This window comes from Protopterus annectens, chromosome 1.part1 (assembly GCF_019279795.1).
Source record: "Protopterus annectens isolate FY-2018-M chromosome 1.part1, PAN1.0, whole genome shotgun sequence".
NCBI classification, from domain to species: Eukaryota; Metazoa; Chordata; order Ceratodontiformes; family Protopteridae; genus Protopterus; species Protopterus annectens.
In genome coordinates, this window is record NC_056726.1 from 107,747,567 (window position 1) to 107,766,456 (window position 18,890).

Here is an 18,890-nt window from a genome sequence, read left to right on the forward strand (position 1 = left end):
AACTATGGTATTGACATGGTAGGTAATTTTCTAAGGGATTTAAAAGTAACGGATGAAAAGATTAACCTGATTAAGGAACTGTTAACGTTTGTTTTGGAAAATAACATCTTTATAGGAGCTGATTCTCTGTATAGACAGGCACAGGGTGTTGCCATGGGCACCCCCTGTGCCAATACATATGCTAATCTTGTCTTATCCCAATGGGAAAAGACTCATGTGTTATGTAATGAGATATGGAAGATGAATATAAAGATGTATGTACGTTTTGTAGACGATGTCTTCATCTTGTGGGATGGGGACATGAATCTACTGGATCAGTTTGTAGAATATCTGCATTCTACAACTACATTTTTTAGATTTACAGTTAAAGCTTCCACTAGTTCTATAGATTTCTTGGATGTTAATATAGAACAAAAGGGTGATGGTTTTACATCTAGGCTGTTCAGAAAAGAGTGTTGGAGAAATACGCTGTTAGCGTATGATAGCATGCACCCACGCTATACATACACCAACATAATACAGGGGCAAGCCAGTAGGATTTCAAGAATATGTCTGGAAGAACAAGACTATGAGACTGAATTGCTTAAATTAAGGGGGTGTTTACAACAGAGGGGTTATCAAAGAAATAATGTGGATAGAGTTATAGATCATAGTAAAGGCTTCAGAAGCACTAAATATAAACCTTGGTTAAGGCGTAATGTAACAGAAGCCGTCACCACTGTTGATAGCTCCATAGTTTTGAATGGACCAGAGTTGATGTTCACATACAGTAGCAATATAGGTGACATCTGTAACATCGTTCGGAAAAATTGGAATATTCTGATGAGTGACGAACGTATAAAAAGTATAGTAGGTAGTAACCCAAAATTTAGGTATAGAAGGAATAAAAATCTTAAGGATTTGCTATGCAAAGAAAGACTAAATGGTAACAATGTAGTGGCAACAACGATAGGAACAGTTCCATGTGGTAGCTGTAAAGCCTGTCCCCACATTAATAGACTAACTAGTTTTGAACATCCAGTTACGCACAGGAAATTTGCATTGAAAGGAAGGGCCACATGCCGTACTACAGACATTGTTTACTTGGCAGAGTGTGATCAATGCCCCAGTTTTTACGTGGGGAAAACCAACCAAATGTTAAAGGCAAGAATTTTTCAGCATATGTCATGTATAAGGAACAGTGATGTGAACAATGCCTTGAGCAGGCATGTGATAGATAATCCCACACATAGATTTACTTTTAGGGCTATTGTGAATGTCAGATTAAATAACAGAGGTGGTAATGTGAAGCATTTGACAGAGTTAGCAGAGTCCAGGTGGATTATTGAGCTAATGGCAAATCGGAAGCCTGGGCTCAATGATGTAATACCTGTGAAACCTACCCTCCAAAATAGGCGGGTATTTCATTGACTGCTATTGGCTATGGTTTATTTTAAAATGGGGTCGTTTTAATGAGAAATTTATCTGACGAAGGGTAATATCCCGAAAGCGCTCATCTTGTGATTTATTCTATTTATTCTGTGGTTTTACGTAATAAAAGCTCTAAAAGATTAGCAGTGTCCTACAGCGTTTTTTTTTTTTTTTTTTTTGATACTGAAGGCTGGTTTCGTTTGGTAGGACTTTGGTGCAGTACAGGATTCCTTTTTCACTTTAAGTAGCCCGTTAGATGCATGCATGCTGTTCATTCAAGAAATTTGGATAATGAGCTTATTAATGTTATCGGTCTATTGATTTTGTTTGTTTCTCTTTCTCTCTGAACCTGTATGAGGTGGTATTATTTTATTTTGATTTTGCAGCTGTAGGAAGGACCCATCTCTGAGGCTTCTGTTTACAGTTCTTGTTAGTAGTGCACGAAAAAAGTGCTAGCTTTTTTAGATAAGGTGGTTGCAGATTATCTACTGATTGGTAGCCATGAAATTTCAGTTTTAGCAGTATATTTGTCACGAAGGTTACAGATATGGGCTAAAAACTGAAGGTGTTGGACATCTGGTATGCTTTAGCATTAATCCATGACTGGGTATGGGTAATGCTGGATTTACACACTATTGGCATGATTTGATCGCGAAGGCAAAGCCATCCATATGTAAAGTAGTATTCACACACAGTCATGGATGCTTGCTTGCATACATTGATATTATTTAAGTTTTTTTTTTACCATTTTCCAAATAATAATGTTGTTTAAATAAGATGCAGTGTTCCTTTGTGCATTCTCGAATCTAGGGGGTGTGTAAGGTATGTCAGGTACTGGAAATTGCAAAGTTCACTGGGCAGAATGCAGTTTCTTCTGTGCATTCATCCTACTGCTTACAGAAGGAAGGATGCATTCAGACTGCCAACATCCCTGAAGCGAGTTACAGTTTTCCTTTTTTGTTGTTTGTTTCATGATTTTATGTCTTCCACTATTCTAATACTTGACCTTGTTGTCTGCATTTCACAGAGCAACAAACATGGTAGCTGTAGCTAAATTTGTAATACCCACAGCTTCCTGTATGTAATAATGGATTGATAGCTGGTACGCTGGTTTGTTTGTTCAGTCAGAAGGCATGTTTTAGAACAGGCATGGGCAAACTACGGCCCGTTAAACATTTTGATTCGGCCCGCCAAACTTGAAAAAATTTAATAAATTAACCTTGTTAATGTTTTATTTCCCTTGCAATTCTGATGTTTCCTCACTAGATGGCGCACTCTAGATATATTGGCTTTGTTGAGGTGAAGCGTAGGCCTATTACTCCACGTTTGCACTTTACCCTTTGATCCACCGCCCCTCTATGAAGATGAGCGGACCCAAGAAAAGGAAAGTGGACAGAGAATGTCGAGTGTTCAATAAGGAGTGGACAATTAAATATTTTTTCACTGAACACCGATCATCTGCTGTTTGCCTGATATGCCAAGAAACTGTGGCGGTTTTTAAAGAGTATAATATTAGCCGTCACTTTGCCACAAAGCACGCTAATTATGCTAGCAAGCTCTCAACAAAAGAACGGGAAGCTGCTGCTGAGAAGGTGGCAGCTAATTTGAAGGTTCAGCAAAGTTTTTTTCACAGTCAAACTGCCATTCAAGAGTCAAGTACCAAGGCCAGTTTTATGCTTTCATTCAAAATAGCAAAGGCCAGCAAACCACTGTCTGAGGGCGAGTTTTTAAAAGAATGTATGGTAGAGACAGTAGAGACAGCAGGTATTTTGTGACCGGAGACCAAAGACAAATTTGAGAAAATCAGTTTATCACGGCGGACAGTGACTCGCCGTGTGGAACTAATAGATGAAGATATCACCAGCAGATTAAACAAAAAGGCAAAGTCATTCACTTTTTATTCTTTAGCACTGGATGAAAGCAACGATGTCAAAGACACTGCTCAGCTCCTCATTTTTATCCGAGGAATCAATGAAACTTTTGAAATAACGGAGGAATTTTTGACAATGGAGTCTCTGAAAGGACAAACACGGGGAGAGGACTTGTTTGAACGGGTGTCTGCTGCCATCGAAAACATGAAGCTTCCCTGGAGTAAGCTTGTTAACGTCACCACAGATGGATCTCCGAATTTAACGGGAAAAAACGTTGGCCTGCTGAGGAGAATCCAGAATAAAGTGAAAGATGAAAACCCTGACCAGGATGTCATTTTCCTCCACTGCATCATCCACCAGGAATCTCTATGTAAATCTGTGTTACAGCTGAATCATGTTGTGAATCCTGTGGTGAAACTCGTCAACTTCATATGCGCACGGGGACTTCAGCACCGTCAGTTCATTGCGTTCCTGGAGGAAACTGCCGCGGATCACCAGGACCTGCTTTATCACTCCTGTGTCCGCTGGTTGAGTTTGAGCAAAGTGTTTCAACGAGTGTGGGAGCTCAAAGAGGAGATTGGCATGTTTTTGGAGCGGCAGGGGAAGACTGATGAATTTCCTGAGCTGAGCAACAAGAGCTGGATGTGTGACTTTGCGTTTGCTACGGACGTATTTTCACACTTGAATGAGCTCAACATGAAACTGCAGGGGAAGGAGCAGTTTGTGCATGACATGTACACAAATGTGAAAGCCTTCAAATCCAAGCTGGCTTTATTCTCCAGGCAGATTTTGAACAAGTCATTCACTCATTTTCCTAGACTAGCCACGCTGAAAGAGGCCAGAGCAAAAGTAAAGAAATACAGTGAGTCACTGGATGCACTGCACGGAGAATTCTGCCATCGGTTTTTGGATTTCGACAAAATTGACAAGTCACTTCAATTGGTGGCCTTTCCTCTGTCACAAGACCCCGAAACAGCTCCAGAGGAGCTTCAGCTCGAACTGCTCGACCTTCAGTCCGACCCTGCCTTAAAAGAGAAGTTCAGCTCTCTGAAACTAAATGACTTCTATGCTTCACTCAATGATGCCGAGTTTCCAAATCTAAGGCGAAAAGCGCAGATGATGTTGGCTTTGTTCGGCTCTACCTTCATGTGTGAACAGACCTTCAGCGTCATGAACATCAACAAAGCCAGCCACAGATCCAAGTTAACAGACCTACACCTCAGATCCATCCTGAGAATCGCCACAACAAAACTAACTCCAGACTTTGATGCGCTGGCTAAAAAAGGAGACCAACAACACTGCTCCCATTAAAATGTGTGTGTCTCCGTGATACGCACGTTGTTAAAATAAACAGCTCACGCAGATCAAATATAACGCTTCACAGACTGACTTGCTGCAACTGTTTCGTCCTTGCACTGGTCGTTGTTGACTTTTGGCACCGGGGAAACAAATTGAATAAAAGGAACAGGACAAGTACATCTGCATCTCCTACCGTTTTTGAAAAAAAAGACAGTCAGGAGGAGAGTGATGGTGATATCCTGAAGGATAACAGAACTTTCAGTGCTTTAAAATAAAATGGTCATTTATTTGATTTTCAGTGTTTAAAGACTCATTTTGAAGTCAGAGATTTTATTGTAATGCTTTTCTTCATTTTCATTGGAAATTAAAGCACATGTTTTCTCCATATCCCAAGATGTGTATTTTTCCCCCAATGAGGTGATGTTTTCAAAGCATGCCATCTATCTGCTCCTGTTCCGGCCCCTTTGTCAAATGTTAGAACTCAATGTGGCCCACAAATCAAAAAGTTTGCCCACCCCTGTTTTAGAATATCAATTACATCTTATTGTGTGACGAAGAGTGTGTCTGTTGGATTGCTCATTTGTCTGGAATGCTTTTTAATTATAGAATCAAAGAAGATGGTATATTTATTTTTTGTGTCTTTTGCTGTTGGTCATTCCTGTGGGATTTCTGAGAAGTTTTAAGTGATTCCTGGAATTGTATTTATGGTGGTCCCTAAAGCTACAGATCTGCGCAAATTAGTAATTTGAAGGTATAGTTTGAACCTTGTTTCCAAAGTTGTAGAATATGAAGTTGCACTGTTTTTCATCAGACTTGCATCTGGGGTCTTTGTAGCGCAGACATCTTCAGTTTCTATGGATCATTTTTATTCATTTGCATTGTAAAAACATGAACATGAAATTGGGGTGTTGCGGAATGGGTGTGTCTGATGGCCCAGAGTCATTTTAATATTTCCTGAAAAATAAGTAGTAGTTGGTAATAGAAACTGGAGAAGCATTTCATGATTGGATATGGAATGGCATGAGTTTGTGTGCATCTTCCCAGTAATCCCTTGTCCTTTTTTTATCAACAGAGAAAGAATGTGTGTGTTATGGTCTTGTAGGATGCATAGATTTTGGTATGGCATGTGTAGCAGGTTTTAGGTTGATGTTTTGGTTATTTATTTTTTGAACTATTAATGTTACATAGTCAAAGCTGGTTAGTGCTAATGCTAATAGTAAAGTCAGGAAATAGGAGAAAGTTAATAGCTAGATTTTGTTCATGTTTTCCTTACCAGGATTTTTGATATTACTGTTAAACTGCTTTACGTAGCTTTCCATAATGGCATTTAGAAGTAACCCATCATTTATGCCTAAACTTACTAAGGAGTCAAACATAAACTGTTCTGTTAAGTTGCTTGTGTTTTTCCCCAAGTTCTGAATCACGGCAAATACATGCGTCATTGTATGGACATCCACATATAGGTTATATTCTTTGCAGACAGAACCAAATCTTTTTGAAATAGTAATTTATGTCATCTGCTAAGTCAAAATCGGTTAGTGAAGTTAGTGAATATACTCTTTCTGGATGCTTACCAAATTCCATTGTTGTCTGTCAGAAAAAAATGTTACCTTCAGGGCTGTTTTCACAAGAGCCATAGCTACTTTGATTGTTTTATTTTCAATAGTGCAACTTTAGATGACATCTGTGCAGGTACAGCTTGGTCTTCCCTGAACATCTTTACTTGACGGTACAAGCTAAATATTGTTTCCATCTCCAGGTCTTCTTTTTGTGGCTACTGCCTACAGGGATGTATGTTCTCATGATGATGGAACCCAGGAGGGTTAGCAAGAGAGTCTACCCTAATGTGTACTTAAGATGGACCTTCTCTTATCAGATGAAAAAGCTATGTACTTCCCATAACAATAAATCTGTAATAAGAGTGTACATATTTGGTAATTTCCCATTCCACCAACTCGGGTGCTGTGCTTTCTCCTCTCCTGTGTTTGTTTTCTTCCTTCCTCAGTCTTATGCTACCAGCTGAAGAACTGGAGAGTGACAGGTGTATGATATGTAATGGAAAGGGGGAGGGTGCCAGAGAGTTAAAAAAAACTTTTATCTCATATATATGGTCCCTAATGCCTGCAACATCAGTCCAAATGTTTACCACAGATGGACCTCCTCCTCCTTACAGATCTGTCACTGTGACTAAAACTGCTTTCGGTGTACTACTGGAGCTGTCTGTTCTGTGAACTATGCCACATCTCCAAGACATTAGTAGTTATTTTACTAACAGAAGAATCAACACTGGCAGTTGAAGACTTCATCTGACTCTGCTGTCGGTGATTAACCTGAATAATTAATGCACCCTCAACAACCATAGTACTATGAAATCATTCTGACAATGAATGGCTTTTACATATGCATCTCTGAAGGGTCAGGGGGCTTGTTGAGATGTGTAAAAAACTTTCTATCTGATTTATGATGCTTCTTTGCAGTAGATTTTGTCCCAGTAACCGGGAGCAAGAGAATACTTGTTTTCATTTCATAATGGACCACTAGAAAAGGTTTGAAGAATGAGTGTCAGTTACTTCATTCTGTCAGCTTAGATGTGATACTTTGTCACTATAACATATACTCTGAATTATTTTAATATGGTTATAAATTTAATCTGTGATTCTGCTTTTCTTGAAGGTAGGTGTCTGTAATAGCTGCAGCATTAATAAAAAAAGTCTTTCAGCTTTTCCCGGTTAGGGGTCGCCACAGCGGAACTCCGACCTGCTAATGATTGGCAGTGGATTTTTACAGTGCCAAGTTGCCAGCCCGATGCCCAACCTTCAAAGAAGGCACACCCATTTACACACGCACCTACCTGCATGACTTTAACATCACCAGACCACGTGGAGGACATGCACACGTCGTTCAGATTGTACAGATAAAAATAGGATCATGAAAGAAAGCATCAAAATAATTCTTTATTTTAGTCTAAGTAGTAAAGATTTTGGTGGTTAAGACTATCAACTTCATTTGCACGTTAGCACTTCATTTGCGCAGTACTGATTGTACTGTGAATTAGCTACAAGAGATCTGCAAAAACTTGCACTGAACCCTAAACTCTGAGATGCTCATTTAAGTTTTTTCATTTTTAAAAATCTGTTATGTAAACATCTTTTGGAAATACTGAAAAGTAGTAAATGAAGTCAACTGAGGTTGCTCTTTATCAAGCTCTCTTTTTGCAGCATTACTACCAGCTAGTGCTAAACAAATACAGCAACACTGATATTGGTTGTTTTAAGAAATGTATTTTTCCTCAAAAGCAGATAAAAAGACTATGACCAGATTGTTGTCATTTTCAAATCTGTTAATTTTGTTCTCATACCTTATAGTGTGACAGTTCTTGTAATGCAAAACATTCCTGGCTATCTGCTGTCTATTACAGGAAGAAAATATGACTGTCACAAGGGATTTTCGCAGAGTGGAAAATGCTTATCATATGGAAGCAGAGGTTAGTATGACATGAATCAGCATTTTTTTGCGTTTTTACAGATGCTTATATATAAAAATAACACTGGTAGTTAATGTCAGTGTTATACAGTTCTTTCCAGAATCTGCTGTAGATATCCTAGCGTGGAATAGAACATCACAGTGGTATGTAAATATTTATTTAATACAATACTATTTGCATTTTAGGAGCCGCCTTTTCAAATGTTGGGACCTAACTTCAAATTTAGAAACTTAGCTTGGCAGCTCACGTACAGACTTGCACTGAGGTGCAGCGGTAAAGGTGGATTGTGAGGTGTGGTTCACAAAAAGGGTTCCAAACTTAGCCCTTATAAACAACTAATTAGGGACATCCACATGCTGTGCTAAACCACAAGCTAGCTTAGTACAGTAGTCTCATGCTCAGCAAGGTCTTGCTCCTGGCAGTCAAATATTTAAGTGACATCAAGCAGGAGGAAAGGCAGCAGAATTAGCTAAGATATTTATCAGTACATTTGAATAATTAAAATAATTGGAATAGCACAGTAAACTTTAGTGGGACATTACATGAAGTTATAGCATCATATTATGCTTGATTTATGTACAGTATATGCATGAGAGTGGTTCTGATTAGATTTTTGGCACAGTGCTGAACAGTAGTTGTAGTTCAGTGTTGCAACGTAAATGCGTATGTCATGTTTTGTATGAGCCATAGGGCCAGTAAGTGTCATGACCTATAATCTACTTGCTTTAAAGGGACACAGTTTCTGTATTTATGCCAGCTGTAACAACCTTGTACTTCACTACAGGTACCTCTTGGAACTAAGTATTTTTTTTACCTTAATCCCGCCCTTGACTTTTTGTAAATTGTGTAACTTCAGATTTTCAGATTGAAGAAAATATTAAATCTCATAGTGATTAAATCACAAGGTGAACACTATAGTTCACTTTGTGGTCTTGGGCTGAGCAACTACCTAGCCCAATTTTCCCCGATTTGAAATTTCATTGTGTATAAGGAACTTGCACTGAGCCAGCAAATTTATTTTGGTAGTCTTTTCAAAGCAACTGCAATGACAGGCCTGCTTATTGTATCCATACCTCTCAACCTGGAAACATTAAAAATCTGGACAAAGGCGCATGAAAAATAGGTACAAATCTGTATGCTGATTAACATAAACTTTACATGCATAATTATGTAGTCCTGCCCATTACAATGGGATTGTGGAATACCAAATTTCAAACACAAACTGAAGAACGGACAACCAAAATATGGCCCCAGACCCTGTTGTAAATGGTAACAATTTTTTTTAAATGTGTACCAGTGATGTTCACTGAGAAAGGGAGAAGATGATGAACCTTGGGATTTTGTTTTTGGTGACTTGCAGCATGTGGGTTTTGTCGTAAAAGTAGGAAATTTAATGGTAGACAATATTCTAATATTAGCAAAAGAATATTATAGTTTGCTAGGCCCTCCAAAGGTCATTCTGCATGGCCTACTGATCAGTGGCGTAGCTTGAGTTTGTGCCACCTGGGGCTGTCTTTGAGTTTGCCGCCCTTCTCCCCCCTAACAACATCATGGTTGAATGAGGCCTCCCCATACACAGCCCTCCCCCCTGCATCCATTCCAATGTCCTATTACTTGGCTATTTCACCCCATTTACCGTAAACACTAATGTACATACTGCTTTATTCTACACTGATTATTTAGATTTCATTTAAAACTTTTTTTACATTTTGTAGCACAAGCACTAATTGACACCTGCTAAACAAAGCAATACAGTCTCACAATGAAAATAAACTTAGCATTAAAACTTCTCTGCTCTTGAAACTCACATTCATTGAAACAGCATTGAAACCCACATTCAAAGAAAATGCATTTGGCCAGTGGCGGATAAGATTACCTTTGGGCTCTGTTTTCAAATCATAGGCCCTTTGCACATGAAACATACATGTCATTGTCCATCTTCAAGAGAAATCTTGATGAGTGCATGGGTAATAGAAAGTTCACTCTGGGGATCACTCCAGTGGCTCTACTTGATAGAGGCACTGGGAACTAATGTCAGGCGGCATGATGCCAGGGCACTTCTATGGGCTATGCTTGTAAAGGCTCTAGAGCCATTAACCTAGTACACACCTATGAACTTTTCTGATTGTATTAAATTATATTCTTTGTATAATACAGCACACTTGTTAGAGTTCGTTTTAAATGTATTATTTTGAACATTTTTCCAGTAAGTAATGAAACAAAATGCAAGAACCAATAATGACAAAACTGCCCAGTTCAGAACATTTCAATCATAAAAGTCTACTCAAACTTCTACAGCCCACCAGTATCAGTAAATATGCATGCACATTCTCTGCAGAAGTAAAAGTCATCTAAATAATTCCACATTAAAGAGATCTGTAACTAATGAAGAGGTTACTGCTTGCAAACAACTTTATATTTCATTGTTTCATCTACAAATAAAGTGCATGTTGCCCTTGAGGAATAAATTGCATGTGTTGCATAAAAAAATAAGCTAATAATATTGCAATAGGGAATGGATGGCAAACTGATAACAGGTTAATAGACCCTAGGTATATCTGCCAAAGAGGATATTCTCAGGACTGCAGTATCTACCCCCTTTAAAAGTGCAACACAATACACCATCAACAGTCCATCTACATACTGTGAGAGTAGAACCCACAGCCTTCTGCATCAAAAAGCAGGTTTTCCACCTGTTGTGCTACTAACACTAACAGACTTAGCCTAAGTAGCACTAAACTTCTCCCCCTCTGAAGAACTATGCAGCCCAAGAAATCTGGAAAAAGACAAAATGTATTGGGAGGGACAAAGGCCCCCAAAAAAACAGGGACACATTTTAAACATTGCTTGTATAATCTTGGAAAGTTGCTAGAGTAAAATGTTTTCTGTTACCATGCCTTTTCTGAAAAATAGAAAGACAAGCTAGGAAGACAGAAACTTAAAACACACACACACACACACACACACACACACACACACACACACACACACACACACACACACACACACACAAATTCTGCAACCGGTGGCACTCTACTTAAATAAGTAAGTTCTTCAACCACTCTTAAATAAACAGATGTCTGTAAACGGAGCGACACTCTGCTTAATGCTTACATCACAGTTTTGCTCAAATCAGTAAATAAATATCATAGTTATGGCTCTGCTTAATGCTTACATTACACACAGTTCTGCTCACAGCTCTGCTCTGGACTTCGAACTGGCAGCACAAACTCCACTTTCTGCAAGCAAACGGACACACACATTTAGATTTCACACAGACACACATGCGGAGCAGCACTCTGCTTAAATAAATAGAAGTTCTGCAACCAGTGGCACTCTGCTTAACTCATTCACTCCAGGGGAGCTCAGGAAGTTTGCACTGTAACTTCCAATGGGCAGAGCCTAAGCCTTTTGACAGAATCAAAGTACGCCCTCACATTTCAAACAAATGTTCATATCTCTGGAACCATAGGGGTTATGAAAGAAGTATAATGGCAAACTCTTCATCGCAAACTATTGTTATAGTGATAGTATTCTTTAGGTTCTATGTATTAAATGGAATTTTATTAGTCACGGTAAACACAGTAACTATTATGTTTGCAATATTTTGTAAACAACTTACAATATTTCAGCAACCACTCAAGTTATACACATACTGTCAGCAGCATTTTATTCATCTAGCTGAGAGCTTTCATATGAGGCTAAGGAGTTCTGTCTGTGTTACTTGGTGGTTGAGATATTTAGAAAACTGTGAAAATTATATCTATACAAATTAATATAATAAAAATAGCAGTTAATATCCTTTTCACCTGCACTAGACAGAGGTCAAATGTTAATGCAGTTAAGTTTTCCATTGTGTAAGATTTAACATGTAATCTTTTAAAACCTTGTACATAGAATGGTTTTGGAATTATTGATGTAAATATGAACATGCAATATTTGACACCTAGAGACATCAGTAGGAGTTAACTGCATATACACATGGAGGCGTCACTCGGATGCAGTGAGTTAAATAAATAAATAGATGTCTTAAATGGAGCAGCACTCTGCTTAAATAAACACTCTGCTTAATGTTTAAATCACAGTTCTGCTCAAATTGGTAAATAAATATCGGTCTTCTGCTTAAATCACTAAATAAATAGCTCTGCTTCAGACTGGCAGCAGCCGCAGCACACACTCCATGTTCTGCAAGCAAACTGTGTTTAGATTTGAATTTCTGAGCAGACTAGTTCTGCAACCACTCTGCTTAAATAAATAAATAGATGTCTTAAATGGAGTGGCATTCTGCTTAAATAGAAGATCTGCAATTTCCCAGTCTGCTTAATGCTTACATCACACACAGTTCTGCTCATAGCTCTGCTCTGGACATCGAACTGGCAGCACACACTCCACTTTCTGCAAGCGAACGGACACATGTACAGTTCATAGGTTGGTACTAGACTATCGGCCCTAGGGCCTATACAAGCCTAGCCAAAACAATTCCCTGGATATTTTTTCCTACAATATTTACTTCCCTGGACCCCTGCTTTAGGATTGCACAGACACACACACACACACACACACACACACACACACACACACACACACATATGCGGAGCAGCACTCTGCTTAAATAAATAGAAGTTCTGCAACCAGCGGCACTCCATTTCACACACGCACACTAAACAGAGTGGCACTCTGCTTAAATTTAGATTAGATTTGAGTTTTTGAGCGGACTAGTTATGCAACCACTCTGCTTAAATAAATAAATAGATGTCGGAGGTAAATGGAGTGGCACTCTGCTTAAATCAATAGAAGTCTGCCACTCTCTGCTTAAATAAACATATGCCTGTAAATGGAACGGTCTAGCAGCAATAAGACTTCTGACTGAATAATGAGGGACAAGCAACCACTGGCAAGTAATGATATACCGGGTTAGTAATCCAATCACATAGACTCAGAATGCGTCTTGAACACAGTAACACAAGTAAACTGTTGACTAAATAAAAGTGTAAAAATGGTAGCACTAGTAACTGTTGCACACTTAGCTAAAAATGATGAATTCCAGACATGTCAAATACGGGGGTGTATTGAGGTCACTCCTTTTCAGTTATCTGTACGAGTGGCAATGCAGAAAATTTGAAAGCAAAGGTATGCATTTTTATAATGAGACAAGGCGGGTTAAGTAAAATGAAAGCACACAACCATTAAATAAGTAAAGGTGCTGCTTGTCCTACAGCCACTACATAAGTTAAGTGCACACAATGAAAGGTAAAGCTCACACATAAACAAATGTAGCCAATAGACAAATGTAAAGCTGCTGCTTGTCCTGCAGCCATTAAATAAGTTAAGTGCGCACAACCGTTAAATAAATAAAGCTGCTTGTCCTGCAGCCATTAAAATAAGTAAAATGAAAGCACAGACAGTTTCATTTCTCAAGTGCACACAATAAACACAGTTTCTCTGTTAAGTAAGTGCACTACACACACAGTAATCACATAAAGTTGCAGCCTGCCCGTTCATCGGTTATAAGTTTACTATTTTTACCTGGAGGAGAGCTGAACTGGGAATAAAGCTGTGTGCACTGCGCACACACAGTCCAGTCTACTGACGTCATCGCGTGCACCGAAGTTTGGAAATTAAAAGGGCCACACAGGAATTCGTGGCACCCCCAATATTTTGCCCCCAAAACCGGTATTTGCCAAGGAATTCAGTACAGTTGAGAGGTATGACTATATCTCAGAAATAATGTATATGAGTCATTAATTCTTGAATAAATATAGTCATTACTTTATTTCGGTATTTAGATTGCACTACAACACAAACTGGCTTGGTGTGCAGAATTATATTAAAAAGGCATTAGTGAAAGAAATCTTCTTAAAGCTGTCATCTTGAAAGGCTTTAACCTTGTGTGCAGATATTTGGTTTAATTTCTCTAGTAACCGTATTAGTTGTTTTAGAAACTTCTTCAGTTACTGGTCACGCAGAACTGTAAAAAGTGGTTTGCTCTCCATCATTCTTGTTAACTGCAGTATACAACATGGTTCTGTCTTTAGGTCCTTCCTATTGTAGTCTTTTATTTGTGATGTGATCTTTTTACACGTAACATCAATTTCAAACTAAAAGTTAGATACAGGCAAGATAAAAAGCTCAGTACTCCTCGCGACTTCCACCTTCATATGTCCAACCATACTTAAACAGCAAGTAACAAAATGTCATATCAGTCTAAGTTGTACTTTTTACTCTTAACTGTTTGGATGCTTTGCATTTTATTTATTTATTTATTTTGCAATACAAGTTGTCTTCCCTCATTATGAACATCTTTACTACCATAAGAGTTGAATGTTATCTAAAAAACAGGTACTCTTATATCGTGATATTCATGTCTACTTGATAAAAACATAAAAGATAAATATTTTGACTCTTCTAAAATATGCTGCCCTTAAGTCAGCTGCTACCATAAAAAAAAAACATTTAAAGTGCAAACTCAAGACATGTTATGTTTCGTATGTATGATCCCTAATTATCTTTGTTCTGCTTTTCAGAGCCATTCATCCTAACATGGGTCCTAGTCATAATTCTTAGTCTCACAAACAAAGTTTGATAGAATGCAGCTAGTCAGTGCATAAGATTAACAAGATTAGGGATTGGTGCTGTTAACAAGCTGCTTCTTATAGCTAAGGGTAAAAGGTTTGATTCCTTCCACCTCCATTTGCCTGCTGTATGACTCTGAGCAAATCTCTTAACCAAATACTGCTTGTAAAACGCCCCTGAAAAGGGACACTTGGATCCAGTGGGCTTACTTTGTGAATAAGTGAAAATAAATAAATATAAAATGTTGATATAAATTATGGAAATTTTAGGAACAAAACCCCTGTGATATATTTCTGGCTTACACTGTCTGCCTGAATGATAGCTTCTCCTGACTGAACTCTTGTCCCAACAAATGGGTCCATTAGTCAAGGGGGAAGCTGACAATTGGCAGGCAATAGGAGGAAAAAAAAAAGAAAAAAAACATATGCATATACACTGTACCTTTCCAGTTTCACAGACGAGTTTGTTGTTGTAGTGAGAGCTAAATAAAGAAAAAAAAAGCATCCAGCATGGCCCAGTGCCTTCAGTCTGCTGCAGGGTTTGCCTTCCTGGAGAATGAGTGTCTAAGTGTGTTGGTCTGCTTTAGTTTGTAGGTAGACTGACTATCTTTGGTAGGAGACCCTTAGCAAGAAATCAAAGGAAAAGGCAGATAGTAATAACTAACAAAGGCTATTGTCAGTGGCAAATCTGCATCTGCTAGAAGAATTATTATATTTTTTTCATTCCTTCATTTTTCGATTATCCACTTAATCCATTTCAGGGTTCTGGGGAAAACAGTGCATGTCCCAGTACTAATTGGCTGCAACCCAGCAAAACAAATCAGGGTGCAGTGCAAGCCCATTACTGTAATCACACGTGCAAACACACACACACACACACACACACACACACACACACACACACACACACACACACACACACACACGCAACTTGGAGGATCATCAGTTCTCCTGGAGCATACTTTTGGGATGTGGAAGAAAGCTGGAGTAGCGAAAACCCACAGAGACACAGAGTACACAAAGACTTCACAAAAAAACACACTGGATGTGCTTGATTGATTTTATTGCTGAATAGTTTTTGTGAGATATCCAGACCAATTAAGATGCTGTCTATTGTACACAAAACCATTAACATAATTAAATATGCATCCTTCTGTAAATAAACATGCATTGATTTGTCTTAATGTTGCTATAATTCTGATTGTATTCTACATTTGCCAGTACTCTTCAGGTACTTGTAATCAATCATTTGTGTTCATTTGCAGGTTGGTGTTATATTCAGCGATTTTGGAAAAATGCAGAATGTCTGCAATTTGCTGGTTGAGAAACTGGACAGTACAGTTGTTATCAGCCCTCCTTACTTCTATCTCACAGCAGAAGCATCAGAGAACCTAAAGTAAGTTATATTCTAAAAATATTCTAGTATTTGTGAGCAAATATTACTGAATACTAATACTGTATATAATTTGATATGACAAAATAAATCACTCCACCAAGTCTCTGGTTAGTTCAATGTATTTATTCATTTGTGCACTGATTTTATGATACCTACATTGTCATTTTCATCATTATATGGGAGCTGGAGCCTGTGCTGGCAAGCAGCAGACATAAGGCAGAAGACTGATCCTGTTTGGGTTGCAGGGTTATCAAAGACCACACACACTCTACATACTCAACAATGGGCACTGGGCAGATTATAAGGTTACCATTTCATATGCATTATGCCTTTGATATGTGGAAGGAAAGTAGAGCTTTGGCAGAAACCCACACAGCTACAGGGGAAGCATGTAGACTGTGCAGAGAAGGCACCCCACACAGGAACCACAATGGACATGTAAGTGCCAAGAACCACAATGGACATGTGCCAGGAGACAGCAGTACTCACTGCTTCATCACCTTTCACCCTATTTCAAAGTATGCTGTGCATTAATTTACAGTACCTATGGAGCAGATACATAGTAGTGAATTAATTTGACAAGTAATTTGTATATTATACTGTTGTGGACATATCCTGCCACAACTGGGTGTCTTCAGTCATTAGGAGAGTTAGGATTTTGCAAACCATTTTACATTGCTATAATTTCTTATCAGAATTCTGATTGCTGGCATACCTTACCTTGCAACCTAGCATTCCTCTTATTTCAGTCTGATTTTTCACCCTGATAGGGGCTAAGAGTATAAGAAAGCAAAAGTCTCTTTGCAAACGCATATGTAATCAAACTAAAAAGAACTTGGCAAACGCACAGAGAACTGTGTGTGAAGAGAAGTGTATAAAACAAACTCACAGCTTACTAACATTACCCTGAAGCTTACAGAGGATCACTGATGAAAGAGTAATGCAAATAGCTCATATTAATGGTAGAAATATGAGAAATAAAGCTTGCATCTTTAACTGTTGACTTTACTTCTACCACCATGTATTATGTCAGTCTCAGAATCCTTAATGAATAAACTAACAACGATTCCAAACTCACTTCTCCTGGGTGTTGTTTACTGAGGTGATAGAATTCACAAAGGAAGATATCCTTACCCGTTTCCTTTGTGAAGTTCTTCCTTATTCCAATCATTGTAAAATCACCTCAGTTTGTGTGAGGATCAACAAGGTCAAACTTCCTTCTTTGGCTTTCTTATTTATTTTACCCAAGATTAATTAATTCATTTCTGAAAACATCCTTCACTGGCAGTCAGTGAATGTAACCTCACAACTTGTCATTTTGAGTGATATTAGTGTAGCTTGTAAGCAGTCTGTTCATGGCTTCATTCACCCATTTTTCCATGTCATACATTTTAGCTGTTTAGATTTTCACAGACAGTCCAGATTTTTCCCTTATATATTTGATCTGCTCCTAATAAAAATTGATGTTTTTCTGGCAAATCATTAAAGACTGAAGTCATTAAATAATGACAGACATTGGAGTTTCAGACTTATATTCAGAACATTCATGTGAGTGCAAACCCTATTATTCTAGCAATTTTCTTAAGTTTATAAGAGCAGTATTTACAGTTTGTCCCCGATTTTGGACCTTTGCCTCCCCCCATATTATTTTTGGCTTTGTCCAGATTTCTTACATAAAAGGTTGAGAGGTATGATGCATCTGTATGGAATAAGCAAAGTGAAACTCCTGTGACCATCAATGACATCCACTCTGTTCAGGACAACACTCTTGTCTAGTGTTCTCCTCCTCTCACAGTATTCTGCTAACTGAAGATCTGATGTTGTCAGTCTTGATTTATCCTTGATGTATGGGACTCTGTTCTGACTCTTGGCACCAAATTGGCTGTTGTAATAGCTTGAGAGAACCAAAAACTCTCAAGCTAAGTCCCTACCCCCCCAGAATGCCCCTCTCTAGATTACCTCAGATCTCATTTGCTGCTCTTCTACATAAGACGTGTCAGTTAAACTCTCTTGAGCTAAGTGTACTTTCATTATTTTTATTCAAAATTTAGTTAAATCTTTTCTACCTACCCAGTTAACTTTTCATCTTCTGTTTGCTTTTACTATTCTCTCCCTTTACACTTCAGTGTTCTTCCCTACCATTGTTGGTAGTTTTCCTCTGTTACAGTTGTAGTCAGATATTTCTCTTTGGTGAGTGAGTGCACCATCTACCATTTTACCTTGTGGTATCTCTTCTACCATTGTTGGTAGCTCTATGCCTTTATGCCCTACCTCTTGGTAGTTCTGGCCAACCATTGTTTGTAGCCTTTTTCCTCCTCTTTCTTACTTCCTTCTTTCTTCTTTCCAGTGTGTGTGCAGAGAGTGATGTTCTTCGTGTTTCACTGTTGCAGTCATTACATTTGGGTAATCCTGCTGGCAGGTTGCCCTCAGTCGGCCTGAATTCCAAAGTCTTGGGTCCTGCGTTGGTTGCTGTCACCCCTTCCCTGATGTCAGGTCGTCAGGGGTATAAAAGATGCAGCCAACGCCATTTTCTTCAGTCTTTCTTGCCGCACGGTGCCCAAAGCAGAAGCAGTTCGCAAGTGCCGGTCGGCCGACTCCTGAGATTTTCATGCTCGAATTTTAGATCCGAAGTCTTCATTTAAAAGCTGAGTACCGCGTTGGGGAAACTTTCTCTTGCTCCAGACCGATGTCAGAAAAAGTTAATAATTGTATTTCTTGTGGAAAGCAAATACCTCATAAGGATTTTCATTCTTACTGCATTCCTTGCCTAGGCCCTGACCACGACATTGCTAATTGTCAGTTTTGTGCTAAATTTAACCAACGCACTATTAAGTATCGGTACGATTTTGCATTTCATT

General features: G+C 38.6%; 1 protein-coding gene across 1 annotated transcript in view; it reads left to right on the forward strand.

Moving 5' to 3' along the window:
- Positions 1-18,890, forward strand: part of IRAK1BP1 (interleukin 1 receptor associated kinase 1 binding protein 1) — a 248,032-nt gene that overhangs the window by 155,166 nt on the left and 73,976 nt on the right. The window contains exons 2-3 of the mRNA XM_044073630.1: positions 7,999-8,064; positions 15,902-16,032. Coding sequence (XP_043929565.1) covers positions 7,999-8,064; positions 15,902-16,032 — 197 coding nt within the window. The remainder of the gene's footprint in view (positions 1-7,998; positions 8,065-15,901; positions 16,033-18,890) is intronic.